At 42.9% G+C, this 20,839-nt stretch overlaps 1 protein-coding gene across 1 annotated transcript; it reads left to right on the top strand.

Annotated features, from left to right (window-relative positions):
- Nucleotides 1-260: 260 nt before the first annotated feature.
- DHCR24 (24-dehydrocholesterol reductase) lies at nt 261-19,779 on the top strand. Its single transcript, XM_060231878.1, has 9 exons — nt 261-1,091; nt 1,690-1,845; nt 5,148-5,253; nt 5,487-5,605; nt 5,763-6,026; nt 7,057-7,200; nt 15,384-15,581; nt 15,946-16,124; nt 16,685-19,779. Exons 1-9 carry the CDS (start codon nt 861-863, stop codon nt 16,836-16,838), a joined length of 1,551 nt encoding a protein of 516 aa, XP_060087861.1. The 5' UTR covers nt 261-860; the 3' UTR covers nt 16,839-19,779.
- The last annotated feature ends 1,060 nt before the right edge of the window (nt 19,780-20,839 follow it).

Here is a 20,839-nt window from a genome sequence, read left to right as displayed (position 1 = left end):
CCTTAAGCAAGTTTGGCCACCAGTGCTTTAACGTAACATACCCCCTGCCTCAGTAAGACGGAAGCCCCAAACCCCCACGTGCACCGAACAAACGGAGCAACCGAGCCACCCACCCTCACTCCCTCCTCGCCAGTGAAGACAGCCTTGGCTCCTCTAGCCAATCGCCCGGCGCGGCGCCTCATCCGATCCCGACGGCGCCTTCCTAGTGGTTGGACATCATACCTCTCCACACACTTAAGGGCGCAGTTCAGCCAATCAGAAGAGAAATGTGCTAGCCTCCGAGTTGCTTGGCGGAGCAGGCAGCGGCGGTTAGAACGGGGGATTTGTGTGTGCTTTGAGGAGTAGAAGGGAGAAAGACCGGCGGGGGGGCAGGGGGGAGGGCAGTCAGTGAGGTTGGTCGTGTCGGTCAGGGAGGCCTGTAGATAGTTGTTATTAACAGGGTTCTGGTCAGGGTGGAGAGTTTGAAAAGGGGCTGCACGCGGATGAGGAAGTTCTGGGGTCTGATGACCGCCGTGTCTGAAAAAGCTTCCTTTTTACCTCCCCGACACCTGAGTGGAGCTCGGCTGAAAGGCGAGTGGGTCTGCAGCTGGCGCGGAGCATTGGATTAGGCAAGGGAGGTGGAAGGAGCCGGGGTTGTCAGACAGAGGAGAGTCGGGTGGAGTCCGTGCAGTTTGCGGCCACCCGGTGTTGGAACAGGAGTCTTGTCTAGTTTCGCTTAAAGGACGCCAGAAGTAAGCCGCCGAGTTTGTAGGAGGTTGATTTTGGTAAGCAGCCAGGAGTTTAGGAGGTGAGCAGATTGATTTTAGAGGTTTAGGAGAGGGGTGACTTCAGTGAAGATTTGAATTGCTGTCCGGTTTAGGATGGTGCCGCTGCTGTCTCTAGGGATTGGGCTCTTGCTACTCTTGCTATGGGCTAGATACAAGGGGATAGAGTATGTGTTGGTCCATCATCGCTGGATTTTTGTGTGTCTCTTCCTGTTGCCTCTGTCTGTCCTTTTTGACATCTACTCTCAGTTCCGTGCTTGGGTTGTGCAGAAGCTTCATAGTGCTCCTTTGCAGCATAGCCAACGCGTTCGCTACATCCAGGCGCAGGTGAGACTGGGAGATGAGGGAACAAGGGTAGACTTTTGATGTAGAATGAGGAGGTGAGTTTTGTTCTGGCAAAATAGCGCATATGTTTAGACTTGTCTCTAACCCTGAGGATGAAGCTGACTTCTGAGGAGCATTGGAAATGAAACCATATCAATTTATTTATAATATGTTGCATTTTGTGCTTAACTCACCCAGCATTATGCTCAGGGTTTTCCTTGTGACTTATACAGAAAAAAGGAGAAAAAATGCACAATCTTGTTGCAGTAGTAATGTTGTAACATCCACTACTTGATGTGTTGATCTTCTAGGTCACTTATCAGTTGGAAGTAAGTAATTTCTAGGTATCTTAAAACGGGAATTATAACAAGAACTATTGATAAATGTAAAAGAGAACCCTCATCCAGTACTTTTTTAAAAAAAATAGTCTAGGGGGGACATAAGGCTGTCCTTAAATAAGGAAACACTGGTTGTGGGTTTTGCTGTGCTGTTTAAAATGTGTCAGTTTTATTCGTAAACAATTTTAAGTCAAGGAAACAATCTGTTGGTAGATATTACTGTTTGATGTATGATGGGAATAACAGACTTTTTTCTGTTGTAGGTGCGAGAATGGAAAAAAGAAGGCCAAAAAACATACATGTGTACCGGCCGTCCTGGCTGGCATACAGTATCTCTTCGTGTTGGAAAATACAAAAAGACTCATAAGAACATATTCATCAATTTGATGGATATTCTAGAGGTTGATATTGAAAGACAGGTAAGACTGCAACTCATCTTTACATTTATATTGGACTTTGGTTTTAAGGAATTTAGGTCTTTGGAACATGTCATTAAAACTACCAATTCTTATAGTCTCCTGTACAGTTTGATTTCCATTATTCTCTAATACCCCTAAGCCATTAGTTTAGGTGGCAGTTATAACTAGAAGACTAGACACTGAAGACTCTAAAGACTATAACTAGAAGACTCTAAAGCAGCAGTAGTTGTTCATTTGTTTCTTTTCATATATTGTGACCCACAAATCATAATTAAGTTTTTTTTAAACACAGGTTTTTCAGTTCATGTGCTTTTTAGATCTCAAGGGAAGAAATATGTAAAGGTGTCCTGCGACCCACTGTTTATTGGACATTATGCAAGTTATATGTAAATCTTTAACATAATGGCTATTGTTATACCACCCTTACATGAGGCCTGATCTAAAACTAATTTCTCATAGTCATTTTTTATATTAGACATTGGATTTATATTCTGCCCTCCACTCAAGAGTCTCAGAGTGGCTCACAATCTCCTTTATCTCCCTCCCCCACAACAGACACCCTGTGAGGTGGGTGGGGCTGAGAGGACTCTCACAGCAGCTGCCCTTTCAAGGACAACCTCTGCCAGAGCTATGGCTGACCCAAGGCCATTCTAGCAGGTGCAAGTGGAGGAGTGAGGAATCAAACCTGGTTCTCTCAGATAAGAGTCCACACACACTTAACCACTACACCAAACTGGCTCGCTCAAGCACACATCTTATTTTGTAGCATTTCCTTTCAACTTTAAAATGGAAACAAGGAAACCTATCACTGGCCATAAAAATTTGAAGCCAGAAGTTTGGAAAAAACAAAAGTGCAAGTTCCATAGGGCTTTTCTGTATTGATAATTTGCTGAAATAATTAAGGTAGCTTCTAGCATGGCTTTGCCCAAAAGAATGTTTTCCACATTGTGTAACTATCTGATTTTTTAAAATAAGAAATATTGATTTGAAAGTTTGGTGTCTTATTTCTTTCACTTATACCCTGATTTTCCCCCACTGGGACCCAAAGTGGTTTACATAGTTCTCTCCTTGATTGTTACCCTCACAACAGCTCTGAGGGGGAGGTTAGGCTGAGAGTGTGTTATTGGCCTAAGGTCACTCAGCAGGCTTCCATGATAGAGTGGTGATTTGAACTTATTCTCCCAGGTCCTAGTCTGACATTCCAAACAGACCATACATACTTAGACAAAACATATATTCTTGGTACTGTTCACATATCTGCACCTCCATATGCTTTGCAGAATAAGCAAAGTAGCAATTATTTGTAAAGATTTGCTTTCCTATTTACATTTCATTGGCACAGTTTGTAAGTAATCTTGCAATTTCTTGGAACGTTACTTAAAATCAGTTTAATGTGAAAGTGATTTCTCTTTATTTATCCTATAAGATCTGGCACCTGAGTGATATAACACTTATACCACTTTAAATCAATATGGAAATTGATGTTTAGAACAGTCATTCATATGTGTGGAGTGCCTCCCCTTTTCTGCAGGGCTGAAACACAGGGAAATGAGGAAGAAATTAAAAACAAATTTAATTCTAGACATTTAAGAATTAAAATTGCAGAATATAAAGGAAAACCATGACCACACTGGAATATGAATCTTTTCAAAGTTTATGTAATTTTGATGTAACTGACTGTCTACACATTGAGCAATGCACATTTCCTTCTATCTACTGCCCCCCATAAGCTCTAAAAATGCGCAAATTAGACATGCTGAAATAGACCATACAGATTTACAGATGCTTTTATATATCCATTCATGCATTCTTCCTTCCCCATGGTCCTTTTCACACAAGCTGCTGTAGTGATAGTACTCCTCCCTCCCTCTTCTATGCCCTTTTTGGCCAACTGTTCCCAAGTCTTATGTGGTGGGGGTTTTTTGCCATCAAGTCACAGCTGACTTATGGCAACCCCATAGGGTTTTTGAGGCAAGAGCCATTCAGAGATGGTTTGCCATTGCCTGCTGCCATGTCAGAACCCTGGTGTTCTTTGATGTTTCCCATGCAAATACTAGCCAGGGCATCACTTCTTAGCTGCCAAGGTCTGACAAAATTGGGCTAGCCTTAGCTATTACGGTCTTGGCAAACCTTATTTACTGTTGTGTACTGTTTATTAATTTTAAACTGCAGCATATTCTTAAACATTGCATAACATCATAGCAGCAGAGCCAGTACCTAGGATATCATACTTCAACCAACTGAAGCCACAACTCTTGCAGCCAGTGCTTAATAAATATTTAAAATATTTCTACACTGACTCATCATTTGAGCTTTTTAACAATCTACAAAACCATCATGAACAACAATTTAAATACAGCTGTAGAAACTAAAATACTATGATCCTAAAAATCAAGGAAAATAAGGTTCCAAAACAGTCCCCAGCAAAATACACACGCACACACAAATTGCCAAATGCCTAGGAGGAAAAAAAAGTCTTTGCACCTGCAGTTCCAAAATAACAGGTATCAGGCAGATAGCAGGAAGTGCAGGTGAGATGCCACCACCAAAAAAGGCCCTGAAGCTGGAGGTAATTACACTCATGTTGCACTCTTTGAAAGAGTATGCTAGGATTGGGTGCAGTTGTGTCCAATTGCGGGGTGGGGGGGGAGGCACAGGGATCCAACTTCAGTTTCACCAAGAAACACTTGTTTGGCAGCAGACCTACAGGCTTACACATAGGCATACCACTTGAAACTGATAATAACTACCTGAAGTCAAGCAGACACTAATCAAAAGAAGATGGATGTAATTGAAGCAAAGGCTTCCTTCCGTGTTTGCAGAATTGAGGATGTGGCGGGGAAGAGCCATGTACTGAAGTAGATTTATCAACCAAGAGTATGGAGGAAGGCAGAGCATTAGTCCAAGGTCCAGAACAGAATCAAAATGTGCACCACCGTACCTTCAGATTAATGTATAAGTGATAGGCAAAATAGAGAGGAACACCTCTGCCTCAGTTTCAAAGCAGAATATGCAGCTTTTATTGATACATTTGCTGTGAAAACTTGTGTTGCTCCATATGAAATACATTCATTTATCAGGGCATTTGATAGTTTTAAGTTGTTCATTTTCCTCGGTTATAATCAAATGTTTTCAATAATACTAAGTGTACACAACATTTATATTTGGTATTTTCTTGTTTTAAAAAGTCTGGGGTAGTTTTTAGTGTGCTTTGCACCTGATGGAATGGTTGCAGAATACAAATGCTTATTTGTATTGATTGACAGTATTCAAACTGGCTTGTCAAATGTATTCTGTTTTAGGTTGTCCATGTGGAACCCTTGGTTACAATGGGTCAGTTAACAGCGCATCTCAACCCTTTGGGATGGACTATTCCAGTAGTACCAGAGCTTGATGATCTTACAGTAGGTGAGATGACTTACAAAGCATGATTGATGCTCAAAGTAACTTGATACAGTTCCACGGGTTTATATCGGAGTAAAATGTTCAGCCAATAAGCACAATTCTTGTTGAATCTTTTCTGTGATGCTTTAGGTCTTTGCTTATTCTTGTTAGAAGGGTTTAGCAGTAAGTTTCTAAATAGCTTTCAGCTCAAAGCCAAAAACAGTTCAACTGATTCCTGCACATGGTCTTTTGCTAAGGTGGCTTGGTCATGGGAACTGGCATTGAGACATCTTCGCACATCTATGGACTCTTTCAGCATACCTGCAAGGCCTATGAAATCATCCTTGCTGATGGAAGCCTCGTGAGATGTACACCAGTAAGAGATTGTTATTTTGTTATGACTTATGTTATGCGTAGGGATGTAAATTTTATTAAACAATCAAATTATTGTTCAAATGTAATAATTTTCATCGCTAGTTAAGCTGTATTAACACAGGACTTAATGTTGCTTATTTTGTTTTGGTTCTTTGCAGGAGGAAAACTCAGACCTGTTTTACGCAGTGCCTTGGTCTTGTGGTACCCTGGGCTTCCTGGTTGCAGCTGAAATAAACATTGTCCCAGTTAAAAAATACATCAAATTGCATTATGAACCTGTGAGAGGACTAAAGGCAATATGCAAAAGATTTACTGAAGAATCAGAAAAGAAAGAAAACCACTTTGTGGAGGGGTTGCTGTACTCGTTGGAAGAAGCTGTCATAATGTCAGGAACTCTGACTGATGAAGCTGATTGGAGCAAGGTAATGTAATTATCCTTATGTTAAGATGAAACAAAGTGGAGAAATTAACACACACACGTGTGCACACATACATATATATTTTAAACCAGTTTAGTTATGGATTTCCCTAAGGATTCTGGGAGAGTGTTGGTGAGTCTTGAGAATGCTGTCAGATAGCTAGAGATGTGGAGGCCTGTGGGGGATGCTTTGGCGGGGGGGGGGGGGTGTCTTTTTCCAAAATGAAAATTTGGGGAAGAATGGGGTGGGGAAATTCCTATGAACAATTTTTTTTATTTGTAATGTGTGAAATGTCTGTTTTAAGACAAGTTTTTACTCACTCAGCATGTCTGAGAGCTTGTTTGAAAAACTTTCATATAGAACAATACTGTAGTTCCCAGAATTGTTCGAAGTGGGGAATGACTGTGAATCTAGCTCAAGTTTGTCTCATAGCTGGCATCAGCAGGAGCCTATCCTTTCTCTGTCCTTGGAAACTTTAGGGGATGCTGTAAGGTTTTTAATAGTAGGTAGATGGTTTGCATTTTATTAGGTTCTAAGGAATTTGGGGTTTTATGGTTTAAATTATGTATTGAAAATTGCCATGAGTCATGGTAAAAGGTCGGACATAAATGTTTTTAACAAATAAGGCAGTGCTTGCATAACTTAAGTCTGTGGCTGAAACATGCAGATTGTGTTCACAAGACAGTTTCTTGGAAACTTGTCAAGAGTCCTGTGGCGCTATCTTTGCCCAGTTGCACATCTTTGCACTGTTATATGGTTTAAGCCTAATTGGAGAAGAATCGAGTATGAATTCATAGTGTAGTCTTTTAGGTTAGATGTATTCATAAAAATCTGCTTACTTTAATCCTTTGTTATCACTGCTTATATGTTAGGGTGCATTCATGAGGAATAATTAATGGTCACACTACTATTTGAGGTTAATGGAATTTGTTCATTACTGATATTGGTAATGACAACCACTATGGAACTGTATTACATCATGAAGGAAAATTAGCATTATTGTCTCACTATATTCCTTTTCCTTTGCATTAAGGTCAACAGTATTGGGAACTACTATAAGCCATGGTTCTACAAACACGTGGAGAAGTATTTGAAGGCTAATAAGACAGGAGTAGAGTGTATTCCAACAAGACATTACTATCACAGGCATACACGGAGCATTTTCTGGGTTCTCAAGGTAGGGTCTTCTATATATAGATTTATTATTATATGCTTATGTAGCACTGGCAATCTAAATCATATCCTTTGTGTTAGTGTTTGTTCTGTCTTCCTCTCCCTCTCCCTAACATGACGGCATCTCTGTTTTATCCCTCTTTCTTGTAATTACAAACCTAGTTGCTGAGAGAGCACAGTGATTTTCTCAGAATAAATGTGATTTTTCTGGAAATTACAGCCAAATAAATTTCTAATTAAACTACGCCTTTTGCTCACTTGGGCAGTACAGCCAGTCCTAAAATACTTAATGCATATGCATCATTCTTCTCTATTGTTGAGGTATACTGGTATACTGTAATGGTCAGCAATTGGTGACAAATCTCATTCCCATACCTCCTGCCCGCTCACAGGCAAGAGCGAATCGCAGTGATACTCTGTCTTACAGAGAGCCATGTTCTCATTAGCCAAAAGAGCCACATGACTATAGCATGCTGGCATACCAGCCTCACACATACACATCTATATGTTGAATAATATTGTATGTTAAGTGCCATCAAGTCATGACGCTATGAATTAATGTTCTCCAAAATGTCCTGTCATTAACATTCTTGCTCATGTCTTGCAAACTGAGGGCTGTGACTTCCTTGATTGAGTCTTATGTTGGGTCTCTTTTCCTGATGCCTTAAGTTTCCTAGCATTATTTTCTTTTTCAGTGGCTCTTATCTTCTCATAATGTGATCAAAGTATAATAGCCTTGGTTTGGTTATTTAAGAACATAAGAGAAGCCATGTTAGATCAGGCCTATGGCCCATTTAGTCCAACACTCTGTGTCACACAGTGGCCAAAAAAAAAGTGCCATCAGGAGGTCCACCAGTGGAGCCAGAACATGGGCAGCCCAATTCAGACGTAAGTGGCGACCGGCCGTGGCATAGCTCCCGCACCGCTAGTTGACTTCTTGAGGACTTCAGCACGCTGGAGCATGGGGAGGGGAGAGGCGTAGCGTGCCGTGAGGGAGACAGTCGCCATGGCAACATCACTGGCACAAGGGAGGCGGAGGCAGCCGGAGGGGAGGGCCAGCCCACCCCCCATTGGCCAGTCCTGGCGCATGCGCCACGGCTCATGACAGTCAGGGATGGGGAGAGGTGGCCCCAGAGAATCTGATAGCCATCCCCAACCCACCCTTAAACAGAGAACGGAGCCAATGATGGGCAGACCATCACAGGCAAAGGAAAGACGTCCCACCAACACAGGGAGGGAACAGGAATGAGGCTGGGCATGCGCTCATGAGAAGCCTGGCTTGGTGGTGGGGTGGGGGAGAGACAGGACCACACAGGACCATGGAGAAGCTGTCAATCCCCTCACACCCTCCCGCTGTCAGACTGCCAATGGCAGACAGACAGGAAGTACCAAGTGCAGGAGTTCGCTGTCATAGACAGCGGCTGGAATGTGTGTCTGGGAGTGAGCAGCCCAGCAGCAGACGCCCCCCACCCAGAGATCCCCCCCCCCGTGTTGCCCTGACGCCCCCTGCCACGTGCACGGAACACCTCCCCCGGGGGCCGCGGAACTCAGAGTGCGAGTACATCAGCCGCAGAACTCAGAGTCCACTTCATCACCCCCCCCCCACTTAGTACCCTGTGCGCAACAGCCCTGTGGGGTCGGGTAGGCTGTCAGCCCGGGCAGGCTGAGGGGGCGGCACTCCCCTCCCCAGCCACTCGGGGGGCAGCGTGGTGGCTCATAGACCGTCTGTCCCCCCCCCCCCCCAACCAAGTCTGCCCACCCTCCCAGGCATTCCCTCAGAGACGCCACTGACAGAGCGGGGGGGGGTGGTTGCTCAGGGAACATGCAGCAGATGCCAAGCAGAGACAACAGAGGGCACAGCTCAGGCTTTATTTTTCCTGAACAGAGTGCAACAGTCTCCCTGGCGCGTGCTGGACAGTCTCGCCATGGGCGGGGCTGCATTCCAAGTGGCGGGCAGAAACAGCTGAGGGAGTGAGGGCGCTGGAGCAACACATGCAGAAGCCTCTGTGTTGGAGTCCCACCTGCAAAATGGAGATAGAGATCAAGAGCACCTGCAGGGGCGGAGGCTGGAAAAACAGGCTGTGTTTCAGCCGGGCGCTCTCTTAAAGGGACAGTCTCTGACCCACCTCCCCACAGTGGGGCAGCTGCCACACACACACACCCCGTGCCCTGCCAGGGGTTGGGAATGTGGCAGAGGGCAGATTAAAGGAAGGGAGCAGGCAGCAGCACAGGGGAGCGGGGTCAGCAAATGCCCCCTGCCGGAGCCCATTGCCTGGTTCAAGTGAAAGAGACGCTCACACACCAAGTGGTCGAGAGCGAGGGGAGGGTGGGGGTAGGGACAGTGGAACTTACCCAGCCATGGGTGACAGTCCTCGTATGCAGAGTCTCCGGGAGTCCGGAGACCTGGAAACAAGCAGTTAGCCCCACGGTGCAAAACCGTCACCAACGTGCCTGCCTGTCCCTCACTCTACGTCTGTATGGCTGGGAGCTTGCTGGCAGAGCTTCCCGCCATGCACTCCTCTCCCTAACAACTGAGTTGTGCGAGGCCAGAGTGGAAGTATTTCTAGGAGGGGGGAGACAGCGATTGGGTGCTGGGGAGGGGGCTTATCAGCCCGAGGGGATTGGTGAGGCAATCACGTCGCTCCCTAAGGGGTTTGCGAGCTTCAGCGGAGGCAACTTTTGTTTTTGGTTTCAATAAGTGCTTATGGGACACGCCGCTGTTTCTGCAGGCGTAAAGTTGCGCCTCGGGGGGGGGGGGGGGCATGGGGGGGCATGTCATGGGCCAAACTGCTCAGGAAGCTGCCTAAGTCTGGCTGCGCCCCCAACTCCACCCCCTCCTCCGCCTGAACGCCTCACTTCCGCCCCATTTCCGACCACACTTGGGCGCAGCCTTCAGGGGCCGCTGCCCTTGGGCAGAGCGGCGCTCGGGTGACCCCCCATGTAACTCCCCCCCCACTGTGGCGGCGCTGGTTGTACGTCGGTGCAAACCCTTCCTGCGCCCACGTAGCAGCTCATCTGCTCCCAAAAGACTTTCCGCCTCCCCCTCTCTGGATGGTGCTATAAAAGCCCTCCCACTGTGCCCCTCCCCAAGCACCAAGAATACAGAGCATCACTGCCCCAGACAGAGTTCCAACAATACGCTGTGGCTAGTTGCCACTGATGGAACTCTGCTCCATATGTTTATCCAATCCCCTCTTGAAGCTGTCTATGCTTGTACCTGCCATCGCCTCCTGTGGCAGTGATTTCCATGTCTTATTCACCCTTCGAGTGAAGAAGCACCGTATTTTTGGACGATTAGACGCACCTTCGTCTACATGCGCAAATGGCCATCTTCGGTGATGCGGGCGCCATTGCAGCCTTCGGGCCGCCTCGGCCAGGGGCCGCACGCAGGCGCAGGAGAAGCATGCCGGCGCCTGCGAAGTGCAGGATTTGCAGTGAGGGCGATCTCGCCGCTTGTCTCCCAGCCAGGCACGCAAGCGCGGGGCAAGCATGCCTGGCTGGGAGACAAGCGGTGAGATCGCTCCCTGCAAAGTGCTGGGTTGGCAATGGGGGCGGAGGGAGCGATCTCGCCGCTTGTCTCCCGGGGGCTGCAGGCCCCTCCCCCCCTCATCTTTTAGTATTCAGACCATAAGACACACGCACTTTCCCCCCCACTTTTTTTGGGGGGGAAGTGCGTCTTATGGTCCGAAAAATAAGGTACTTTTATCAATTCTAACCCGACTGCTCAGCAATTTCATTGAATGTCCATGAGTTCTCGTATTGTGAGAAAGGGAAAAGAGTACGTCTTTCTCTACCTTCTCTGTCCCATGCTTAATCTTGTAAACCTCTGTCATGTCACCCCCTCAGTCGATGTTTCTCCAAGCTAAAGAGCCCCAAGCGTTTTAGCCTTTCTTCATAGGGAAAGTGTTCCAACCCTTGAATCATTCTAGTTGCCCTTTTCTGCACTTTTTCCAATGCTATAATATCTTTTTCGAGGTGCGGTGACCAGAATTGTATACAGTATTCCAAATGAGGCCACACAATTGATTTATACAGGGGCATTATGATACTGGCTGATTTGTTTTCAATTCCCTTCCAAATAATTCCTAGAATGGCGTTGGCCTTTTTTATTGCAATCGCACACTGTCTTGACATTTTCAGTGAGTTATCTACCACGACCCCAAGATCTCTCTCTTGGTTAGTCTCTGCCAGTTCACACCCCATCAACTTGTATTTATAGTTAGGATTTTTGGCCCCAATGTGCATTACTTTGCACTTGGCCACATTGACACCCACTCGCCCAGCCTCGACATCCCTTCGGAGCGCCTCAAAATCCTCTCTGGTTCTCACCACCCTGAACAATTTAGTGTCATCCGCAAACTTAGCCACTTCACTGCTTACTCCCAACTCCAGATCATTAATGAACAAGTTAAAAAGCATTGGGCCCAGTACTGACCCCTGTAGCACCCCACTGCTTATCCTCCACTGAGAAAATTGCCCATTTATACTCACTCTGTTTCCTATTAATTAGCCAGTTTTTGATCCACAAAAGGACTTGTCCTTTTACTTCATGACACTTGAGCTTACTAAGGAGCCTTTGTTGAGGAACTTTATCAAAAGCTTTCTGGAAGTCAAGGTAAACAACATCTATTGGGTCCCCTTTGTCCACGTTTGTTCACCCCCTCAAAGAACTCTTAACAGGTTAGTGAGACAAGATCTTCCCTTATAGAACCTGTGCTGAGTCTTCCTCAATAAATATTGTTCATCAGTGTGCCTACTAATTCTCTTTGATAATGGTTTCTACTGACATTCCTGGTATTGTAGTCAGACTGACTGGCCTGTAATTTCCTGGATCTCCTCTGGAACCCTTTTTAAAGATGAGGGTGACATTTGCTACCTTCCAGTCTTCGGGAACAGAGGCAGATTTCAATGAAAGATTACATATTTTTGTCAGAAGATCCACAAGTTCAACTTTGAGTTCTTTCAGAACTCTTGGATGTATGCCATCTGGGCCTGGTGACTTATCAGGTTTTAATTCATCAATCAGTTGTAGGACCTCCTCTCTCATCACCTCAGTCTGACTCAGGTCTTTCAACACCCTTTCCCAAATTAGCAGTTCTGGAGTGGGCAAACACTTCTCATTTTCCACAGTGAAGACAGAGGTAAAAAATGCATTCAACTTCTCAGCCATTTCCCTATCCTTCTTCAGTAATCCTTTTACCCCTTGGTCATCCAAGGGCCCCACTGCCTTCCTGGCTGGTTTCCTGCTTCTAATGTATTTGAAGAAATTTTTATTATTGGTCTTTATGTTTTTGTAATATGCTCCTCATAGTCCCTTTTTGCCTGCCTGATCACAGTCGTGCATTTTATTTGCCACAGCCTGTGTTCCCTTTTATTAACCTCACTTGGACTAGCTTTCCACCGCTTAACGGAATCCTTACCTTTTACAGCTTCCATTACTTTGTTAAGCATGCAGACTTTTAAAATACCAATTTGTGCCTTTCCTGACTTGTGGTATATATTTTATCTGAGCTTCTAGGATTGTAGTTTTAAATAGCCTCCAAGCTTCCTCAAGGGTTTTGACCCCATTTGCCTTTCCTTTCAGTTTCCTCTTCATATGCCTCCTCATAACAGAGAATTTACCCCTTTTAAAGTTAAACGTGGTTGTGCTGGTCTTTTGGGGCAACTTTCTAGTTATACAAATGGTGAAATTAATAACATTATGGTCACTGCTCCCAAGCGGTGCAGTCACTTTAACATCTCTCACCAGGGTTTGGGCATTATTTAGGACCAAATCCAGGATCACCCCACTCCTGGTAGGTTCTGTGACCATCTGCTCCATAGCATAGTCATTGAGAGTGTCTAGAAACTCAGTCTCTTTCTCCCGACAATGAACACATATTGACCCAATCAATGGGTCAATTTTAGCTTCTAGAGAGCGTTTAGGCTTGATTTGATCTAGAACCCTCTTATTTGTCCTTTTGGCAGTGCATGGTATCTGTAAAATTCTTCTCCAACACCACATTTCAGATGAATAGATGCTAAAAAATATAGATGCTAGTATTAAATACACATCATGGTGATGAGGCTCTGCACAGCAAGAGTGTTACAAAGTTGTTACTAAAGTGTTACAATTATTTATTTATTACTTTAGATTTATAACCCACCCTCCACACAAATGGTTTGAAGTCAGTGCTGCTAATCTTAAAGCTGACAAGAGAAGTGAAAGGCATGCTGGCTTCCTACTGCAGTTTAAGTTGCCAGCTGGCCTGGAGAAAAACATCCTGTCCTTCTAATTGAGGTGTAAGATATGGAAATCGGTGAAGTTTTTCATGGCATATGAAGTTAAATCACATAATCTGTTACCTGTTGCAGATAAAACTGACATTAAGCCCTGTTAAAGGGACAGGGGAATTTTCTGCAATCCAGTTTGCAGGATCTTTAACTGCAGGATCCCACTCTGAGCCAACCAGCAGAAATCTGAGCAGACTCCTACAGCAGGAAGTCTGCATAATCTTTACTGCCCTCTTTGCTTTTTCACTCGGTGTTCAGCATGAGGCAGTGAGCGAGATGGCCCAAGAGCCTGGAGAGCAAGCAGGTTGGTTGTGGAGAAAGGAAAGCAACCCCCTGCGCATACACTGTGCCTAGCATTCTCTTGTGGGGGTGGGGCTGCAATATTGGTGGTGAGGTTTATTCTCTGTTTCTGTTCAGTCGGCTTGCTCATCTCTAGATAGCTGCCTAGATGAGAGAGCGGAGGATGTGGCAAAAGAGATGTTGTAAAGGAAGGAGCTTTGTCCATCAGCATCACAGGGCAAATTAGTCTGCCTTTATCATCATCAGAAAAAATCAGGACGGATCAGAGGCTTCCTCACCTAAGCCCAACTGCCTGGCTAAGGAAGTGAGCAAGCCAGTGAAGACTGCTGCCAGGCTGTCTTGGTACTGAGAAGGCAGGCAGGTACTGATGGGCATAGGCTGCTGGTGCAGTGCCTATTCCCTGCCTGGGCCCGCCTCTGCTTTGTCTGCATAGAATGCCAGTAGGCTAGGATGCTGCTGGTGTGTGGAAAGCTCGCATGCCTGGACTGCTTGCTGCCAGCTCTTCCTTCCTTGCCTGGCCCCAAAGGTGATTGTCCCCCACTTTCCCAGAATGCCACTACAAGTTTTATTTATTGGTCTGTTAGCTAAGGTGTTCTAGGGAGTTCCCTTGGAAAATGGAAGCTGCTTTCCTTTTCTGTGAACCAGCTGGGAGGATTACTGTGAGCCATCTGAGAGAATTACTAAGCCTAATATCAGCCTAGTAGGCAAGAGCATAGTTGTGAAGGCCCGGGAAAAAAATGGAAAAATTGGGGGGGGGGGATGGGTTTTCCCCATTTTTTTTCCTGAAGCCTTGTTTTTTTCCAAAAAATTGAGAAAAGGAAAAAAATGATTATGGAATGTTTTATTTTAACATGATGAATAAAATATTTTAAGACAAGGTGTTCAAATATTTTCCAAATCATTTCTAAAAAATATGTATGTATCAGATTATTCTAATTTCTGTGCCCATTCATTGAAACTTAGTCCCACACTCCCTTCTTTACACTTTCCCCCTCTTCAATTCTTTTTATGAGAATGGTTTTTAAATTTTTATTACTGTGGGGAGGGAGAAATATGAATAATTGTTACTTCTGGATTTTTAAAAATTGTTTTGTTGAGTTGTTTTTGTCTATTCCACAAACTAGTAAACAGTTCAGGAGATTGTTGCTCTATTTGTAATAATTGTTTGGATACATTATATTTTTGATACGCTAGTTGTTATAATTTCATGCCAAATAAAATTGTCCATAGTCATGTTTTATGTTCCTAAAGTAACAATGATTTTCAATCTGGAAAAGAAAAAAGTGCTAATGTAACATTTTTTTCAATTTTTTCCGGAAAACCAGGTTTTTTTCCCAAGCTTCAAAATTTTTGGAAATTTTACATCTCTAGGCAGGAGTTCTGGTAACAAGTGCTCAGTGGACATTTGAGGAAGGAGAATGCCAGGATCATGTATAATTACTTGCATATTTGCCAAGTGCCAGTTTACTGTAACTTCAACTTAACTATGTTTCAGTGAACTGCACAATAGTGGAGATGAATTATTTTTAAAAGGCAGAGTGCAGTTCACTGATTTTTAAAATCCTAATTATATAGTACACAGTTTACTCACTACTTGTTCTTTTTTTTTAATAGGACATCCTTCCTTTTGGAAATAATGCTGTTTTTCGCTATTTATTTGGCTGGATGGTACCTCCTAAAATCTCTCTCTTAAAACTGACTCAAGGAGAAGCAATTCGAAAGCTCTATGAACAGCATCATGTGGTTCAAGACATGATGATCCCCATAAAAAGTCTTGAAAAATGTATTGAAACCTACCACAGTGACATCAAAGTAAGAGCATATGTTGTAAATCTGTGGCTATGCACCTGTTAAACAGTCTTCTGCCAGCCACAGGACTGAAAAGGGATGGAAGTTCCTACCATATAGGAAGCAACAAGCCATTGACATAACTGTTAAGTGTCTGTTGGCTAACCTTAACATGAAATTGGATTATTTAGTGTATACTAATGGAGGCCATATTTCAGGTTCTTTGCATCTTAGCTGTTCTTGTTTCTGTGGATATGGAATTATGTATGTCTAAACTTACCATGGCTGTCTGTAAGTCTGCTACTGACTGTTAGTGAATAAGTAGTATTAGTAATAATAGAATTATGGTGGTGATAATAGGATGGGGTTTTTTTTCCATTACTTGTAGGTTTATCCACTGTGGCTGTGTCCCTTCATATTGCCTAATAACCCTGGCATGGTTCACCCAAAAGGAGATGAAACTGAGCTGTATGTAAATGTTGGATCCTATGGAGAGCCCCAAACAAAACACTTTGAAGCCAGGGCTTCTACCAGACAAATGGAGAAATTTGTAAGGAATATACATGGGTAAGAATTTTTAAGTCCTAAAAAGGGGATTATTAGGAGAAGAGACTAGTACTTAATCCTTAGTTTGACTACATGATGTAGTGGCTGCAAGAATTTTAGCTTGATATTTTATATTTGCCAATTTTAAAAATATAATTTTATTCTAGGAATAGGTAACTAAAGCATTGTTTTTTATGAACAGCTTCTAAGCTTCATTCTTTTTTGGTCTATTAGTAACAAAGACGGAAGTCTTTGGGGTGGGGAACCAAGATCTTTCCCAGTTTGATACTGGAATATATAAGATTGGGCTGAAAGGTTCCTCTGCTGGTATAATATAGCAAGGGTGGCCAACAGTAGCTCTTCAGATGTTTTTTGCCTACAACTCCCATCAGCCCCAGCCATTGGCCATGCTGGCTGGAGCTGATGGAAGTTGTAGGCAAAAAACATCTGGAGAGCTACCGTTGGCCACCCCTGCAATATAGGAACAAGTGGTAGTTATGCTGGGAAAGCAGCCTAATCTTAGAAATGGTCAATAATTTGATATCATTTCCAAATGCAACAACTCTATTTGTTTGCTTCAGTTTTCAGATGTTATATGCAGATTGCTATATGACCCGTGAGGAATTCTGGGAAATGTTTGATGGTTCCCTATACCACAAGCTGAGGAAAGAACTTCAGTGCAGTGATGCTTTTCCAGAGGTGTATGATAAAATCTCCAAAGCTGCAAGACACTAAACCTCTATCCTCAACAAGTAATCAGGGAAATCAGATTTCACAATAACAGTTCTTCCCATACAAAATATTTTTGTCGCTGTCCCAAAGACTCATACATATGTGTGATTTGAAAATACATTCTCCTGTCTTCATGGAGATATTACCAATTTTTTTATCATACAGTGTCCAATTATATTTTAATAATGTCAAGGAATCAAAGTTATAAACTGTAAGGTTTAGTCATAGCTACAGGACTATCCATACTTGGATTTGGTTATATTCTATAGGAGGCAAATGGAAAAGTCAGCATGTTTAAGTAGAACATGATTTAGAGCTGTAGTATCATTTTTGATTATTAGAAAACATCAGTGGAGTTTTATGGGAGTTTTGGCAATCTACAAGGTTACTTCCAAATTGAGATTACCTTTCAAAAGTTGATTGATTGAGGTAGCTTACCCTGTTCAAGATTTCTGCTGGAATACTCAAAAGCAAACATATATTAGATTGGCAATTAATAAGCCTTTCTACATGAACACTTTGGAAGTAGTGACTTGGGATTAGTTTGAGCCAGAATGAGTTGTTTCTGACCTTGTTCCATCAAGGTGTCCATGCTGTCAGGAAAAATGTTGCTTGCATACTTTGAAGAGGGAGGAGATTAATCCCCCCTCCCCCCAGTCTATATTAAACCACTGCTTTTAAAATATTTTTGCTTAGTTCTACGCAGGATGTCTGCTGCCTCTCAGGACAGACTGCTGCATTTTGGGTTTATTTTTTGTTCTATGCTGCTTTTTAGTGTTGTTGCTTTTTGTTACGAGAAACATTCTTGAATGATTCATACCTTGAGTTGCAGAGGCCAGTTTATCAGGTTTCTAACATGCTTGTTGGAAGTATAGGGCTGCTATTACTTTTAAGAGTACAGAAAAAATTAATTTGTAACCGAACAGCAAAATACTTTGTTTCTGTGCTTCCTGTTTTATGCTTTTTATGTAATGTGAAGAAAATGGTGGTGGAGTTGTGTAATAGTTGATAAGCAGTAATCAGGTGGTAACCGTTGCCTGCCTTTAATATTGACAGATTTTGCTGATATCACTCAGGGTTGTTCCACATTGTGATCTTTTTTTGCACTGCTAAAGGATGCCTATTTTGGCAGCAAAGAAAATAGAATGGGGTGTGTGTGTGCACAGAACAATATTAAGTGCTGTGTTCCCCATTTCCACAGAACATGGAGTAAGTCTGTTTCTTGGAAATACAGGCCCTTCACCAAAGGTCCCTCTTTTCCCTGCCTTTTTGTTTTTTAGTTCCTTTGTTTTCAGCCTGCTTGATTGCTTGCTGTTCTTTTCCAGTTGGCCAGCTCTTTGGTGCATGGGCACTAAAGTGTAAATGATTATCAGTTGGGGAGAGGGTTGGACACTGCTTTTGATTTTGTAGCAGTTCCTGCTCATAACATGGTTTCACTCGCAATAGTATGATCATGAAATGATAAACAGCTTAAAAAAAACAAAACAGTGGCTTTTGCTCCCTGGAAAGTGTGAAATAGTACATGAGCCCACCCTCTCTCTAAGAAAAAACTGATAATTTACAGTGTATTCAGAAATGCCATGACATTCCTTCCCTTTGGAGAGATCTAGAAGATGAGTGGTAACATTCTAATGGAAAGCAGCTCTGGGAAGCCTCAGTAACACATTGATTGTTCAGACAGTTTGGTGTGGCGAAAGAGCTTACAGATTCTATCTTTAAAAAAACAACAACCAAAAAATCCCCACAGAAGGTCCTGGAATTGCAGCAGGTTAATTATAATGGCATCTGGATAGTACATAAACACTAAATGAATTGTGATAATTCCAACCACAAATTATTTGCTGTGGATTTCTCCTTCCAGTAAAGGTTTCTTTAGTGCCTTATCAGCTGGAGGAAGCCCAGTCATTTCATACAAATTTATTTTTAAAAAGTTAGACTTCCAAAATGTAGGGTTGCAGTGGAAATGTCCAGATCACTGAATTCTCCAAATGGGCGTTCCAGAGCCAGATAAAAGGAAATTAATGTTACATATTTTAACGATTCAGAAATCAAACTGGGAGACAGGCAAGGAAAGAATACTGTCATTTCTCTTCATCCCATTCCTGCTTTACATAGTGAGGGATAAGCCACCACCATTCCCAATCTGTGCTTCAAGACTTTATAATACTATTATGGTAAGTCCATTTTAGCTGACTGGGACTATGAACCTTCCCATCATGAAAATAAATCAGCTTTATAGACTTCTATGGATTTTCCCTTAATTCTATCACAAGTTTAACCAAAGGCTGACCCAAAGACTAGCTAGGTATAATTTTTAAAAATTGCTTGCAATATTTATTTGAACTTACAGAGAAATGTTGGTTTGAGACATGTTAGCAAGTCTCCATGGTGTTTTAGAATATCCAGCCAGTGATTTTACTAGGGTGCAGGAAGAAGTTTAATCATTTAATGATGTGCAAGTATGCAGGCTTTAAGCAATCCAACTGTTCCATGAGGATGAATGTTCTGTTTACACTTGCATAGTGTAAACCAGACTTTTGAGAATCTAGTTCATTATGCACATGAGGAATATGAAATTACTGAAACAGCAAAAAGCCAGCATGGCTATGCCAGTACATATACTCTGAATCCAGAAGTAGAATGGGATTTAAAGTACTGAGGTTTGCGATGTATCTGTGTATAAATTCATTCCATTTGCCTGAAAAGTTTTTTAAAGAGTCTAATCCATACTATGTCGTTACTTTTGGTTATACACTGTACTTTTCTCAGCACAAGTTGTTTCTGCAAAGTGGTTTTTGTAGCTTATTGCTGCAATTGCTAGCTCAGATATTTAATGTAATGCAAATACAGTGTTGCTGCTGGTGTTGTCACTGTCAGCACTGATACCTTTAGACAGAATGTGTACAGTTACAATAAAAATACTATTTTGGTGTGACTGCATAAAGTAATGCCGAAAAGGTTGTATTTTACATATAATGTGCAGGTGACTTGCTTTGTACAGAGACTTACTTCATTAGAGTACATGCATTATCAGAAAGGTACAAGTGGAGACCTGTAAAGAATTCATAAGGGAGAATATCACCTCCCCACTGATCCTCTGTTGGTCCTATTGCCACCCTCCCCTACTGAAGCCTCCTGCCTGCCAGGGAATGTTGGTGGGGGAAGAGACATGATGCACTTTCTGTTCAGAGTGAGATGACTAATTTCTGCTGGTTTGGCTCAAAGGATGCTATGGCGAATGGAAACAAAAACTTTTGAAAGATCCAGAACAGGGATGTTGAACTTATTTGTTAGGAGGGCCAGATCTGACACAAGTGGGACTTTGTGAGGCTGGGTTATGTGTGTCATAAAATGTAATGCAAGGTAGTAGAAATATACACAAAGGAAACAGACAAAAACAAAGATACTATGTTTTAACTTAAAATACAAACATGCTTAAAACTATTGCAATATTTTTAAAATGGAAAGGTGGGGGAATAGTGGGATTTGGCAATGCAATTTTAAAAATAAAACATCAAGACAAAGGGCAAGGATCAGCAGAAACTAAAAATGGCATGCAAGCTTCCCCCCTCCCTGGGGTCTACTTAAATTGGCAATGGCTCTCCAATATAATCTCCTTTGGCTGTAGGTTTCCAGGTTAGAGTACTCACTAGATCAGGTCCATCGAGCAGAGACAAGGTGGCTCAAAGCATCATTATTTGAAAGGACAAAACTCCAGGATGTCAGAGCCTGAGCTTCACCGAAAACACCCTCCCCGTGTGCAGAGTAGCCTCCTTTATCCTTTTTTTAAAGGCAAATTAGAATCAGAGTGGCAGATATCAATTCCAAGGTGTGACTGTCAGCTCCACAGCCTTTAGTGTCAGAGGTTCCATGGTCTCCTTCCTGTTTCTTTATGTCCTCAGCTTACTGAGTTGAATAAGGAGGCTATTATGGATCGTCATTGAATTTGACTCCAGACACTGCCAGCAGTTTCCTGTCCATGTCTGTTCCATTAGCCATGGTGT

The sequence above is a fragment of the Heteronotia binoei genome, chromosome 2 (assembly GCF_032191835.1).
Source record: "Heteronotia binoei isolate CCM8104 ecotype False Entrance Well chromosome 2, APGP_CSIRO_Hbin_v1, whole genome shotgun sequence".
NCBI classification, from domain to species: domain Eukaryota; kingdom Metazoa; phylum Chordata; class Lepidosauria; order Squamata; family Gekkonidae; genus Heteronotia; species Heteronotia binoei.
This window is presented reverse-complemented; position numbering and strand designations above follow the sequence as displayed.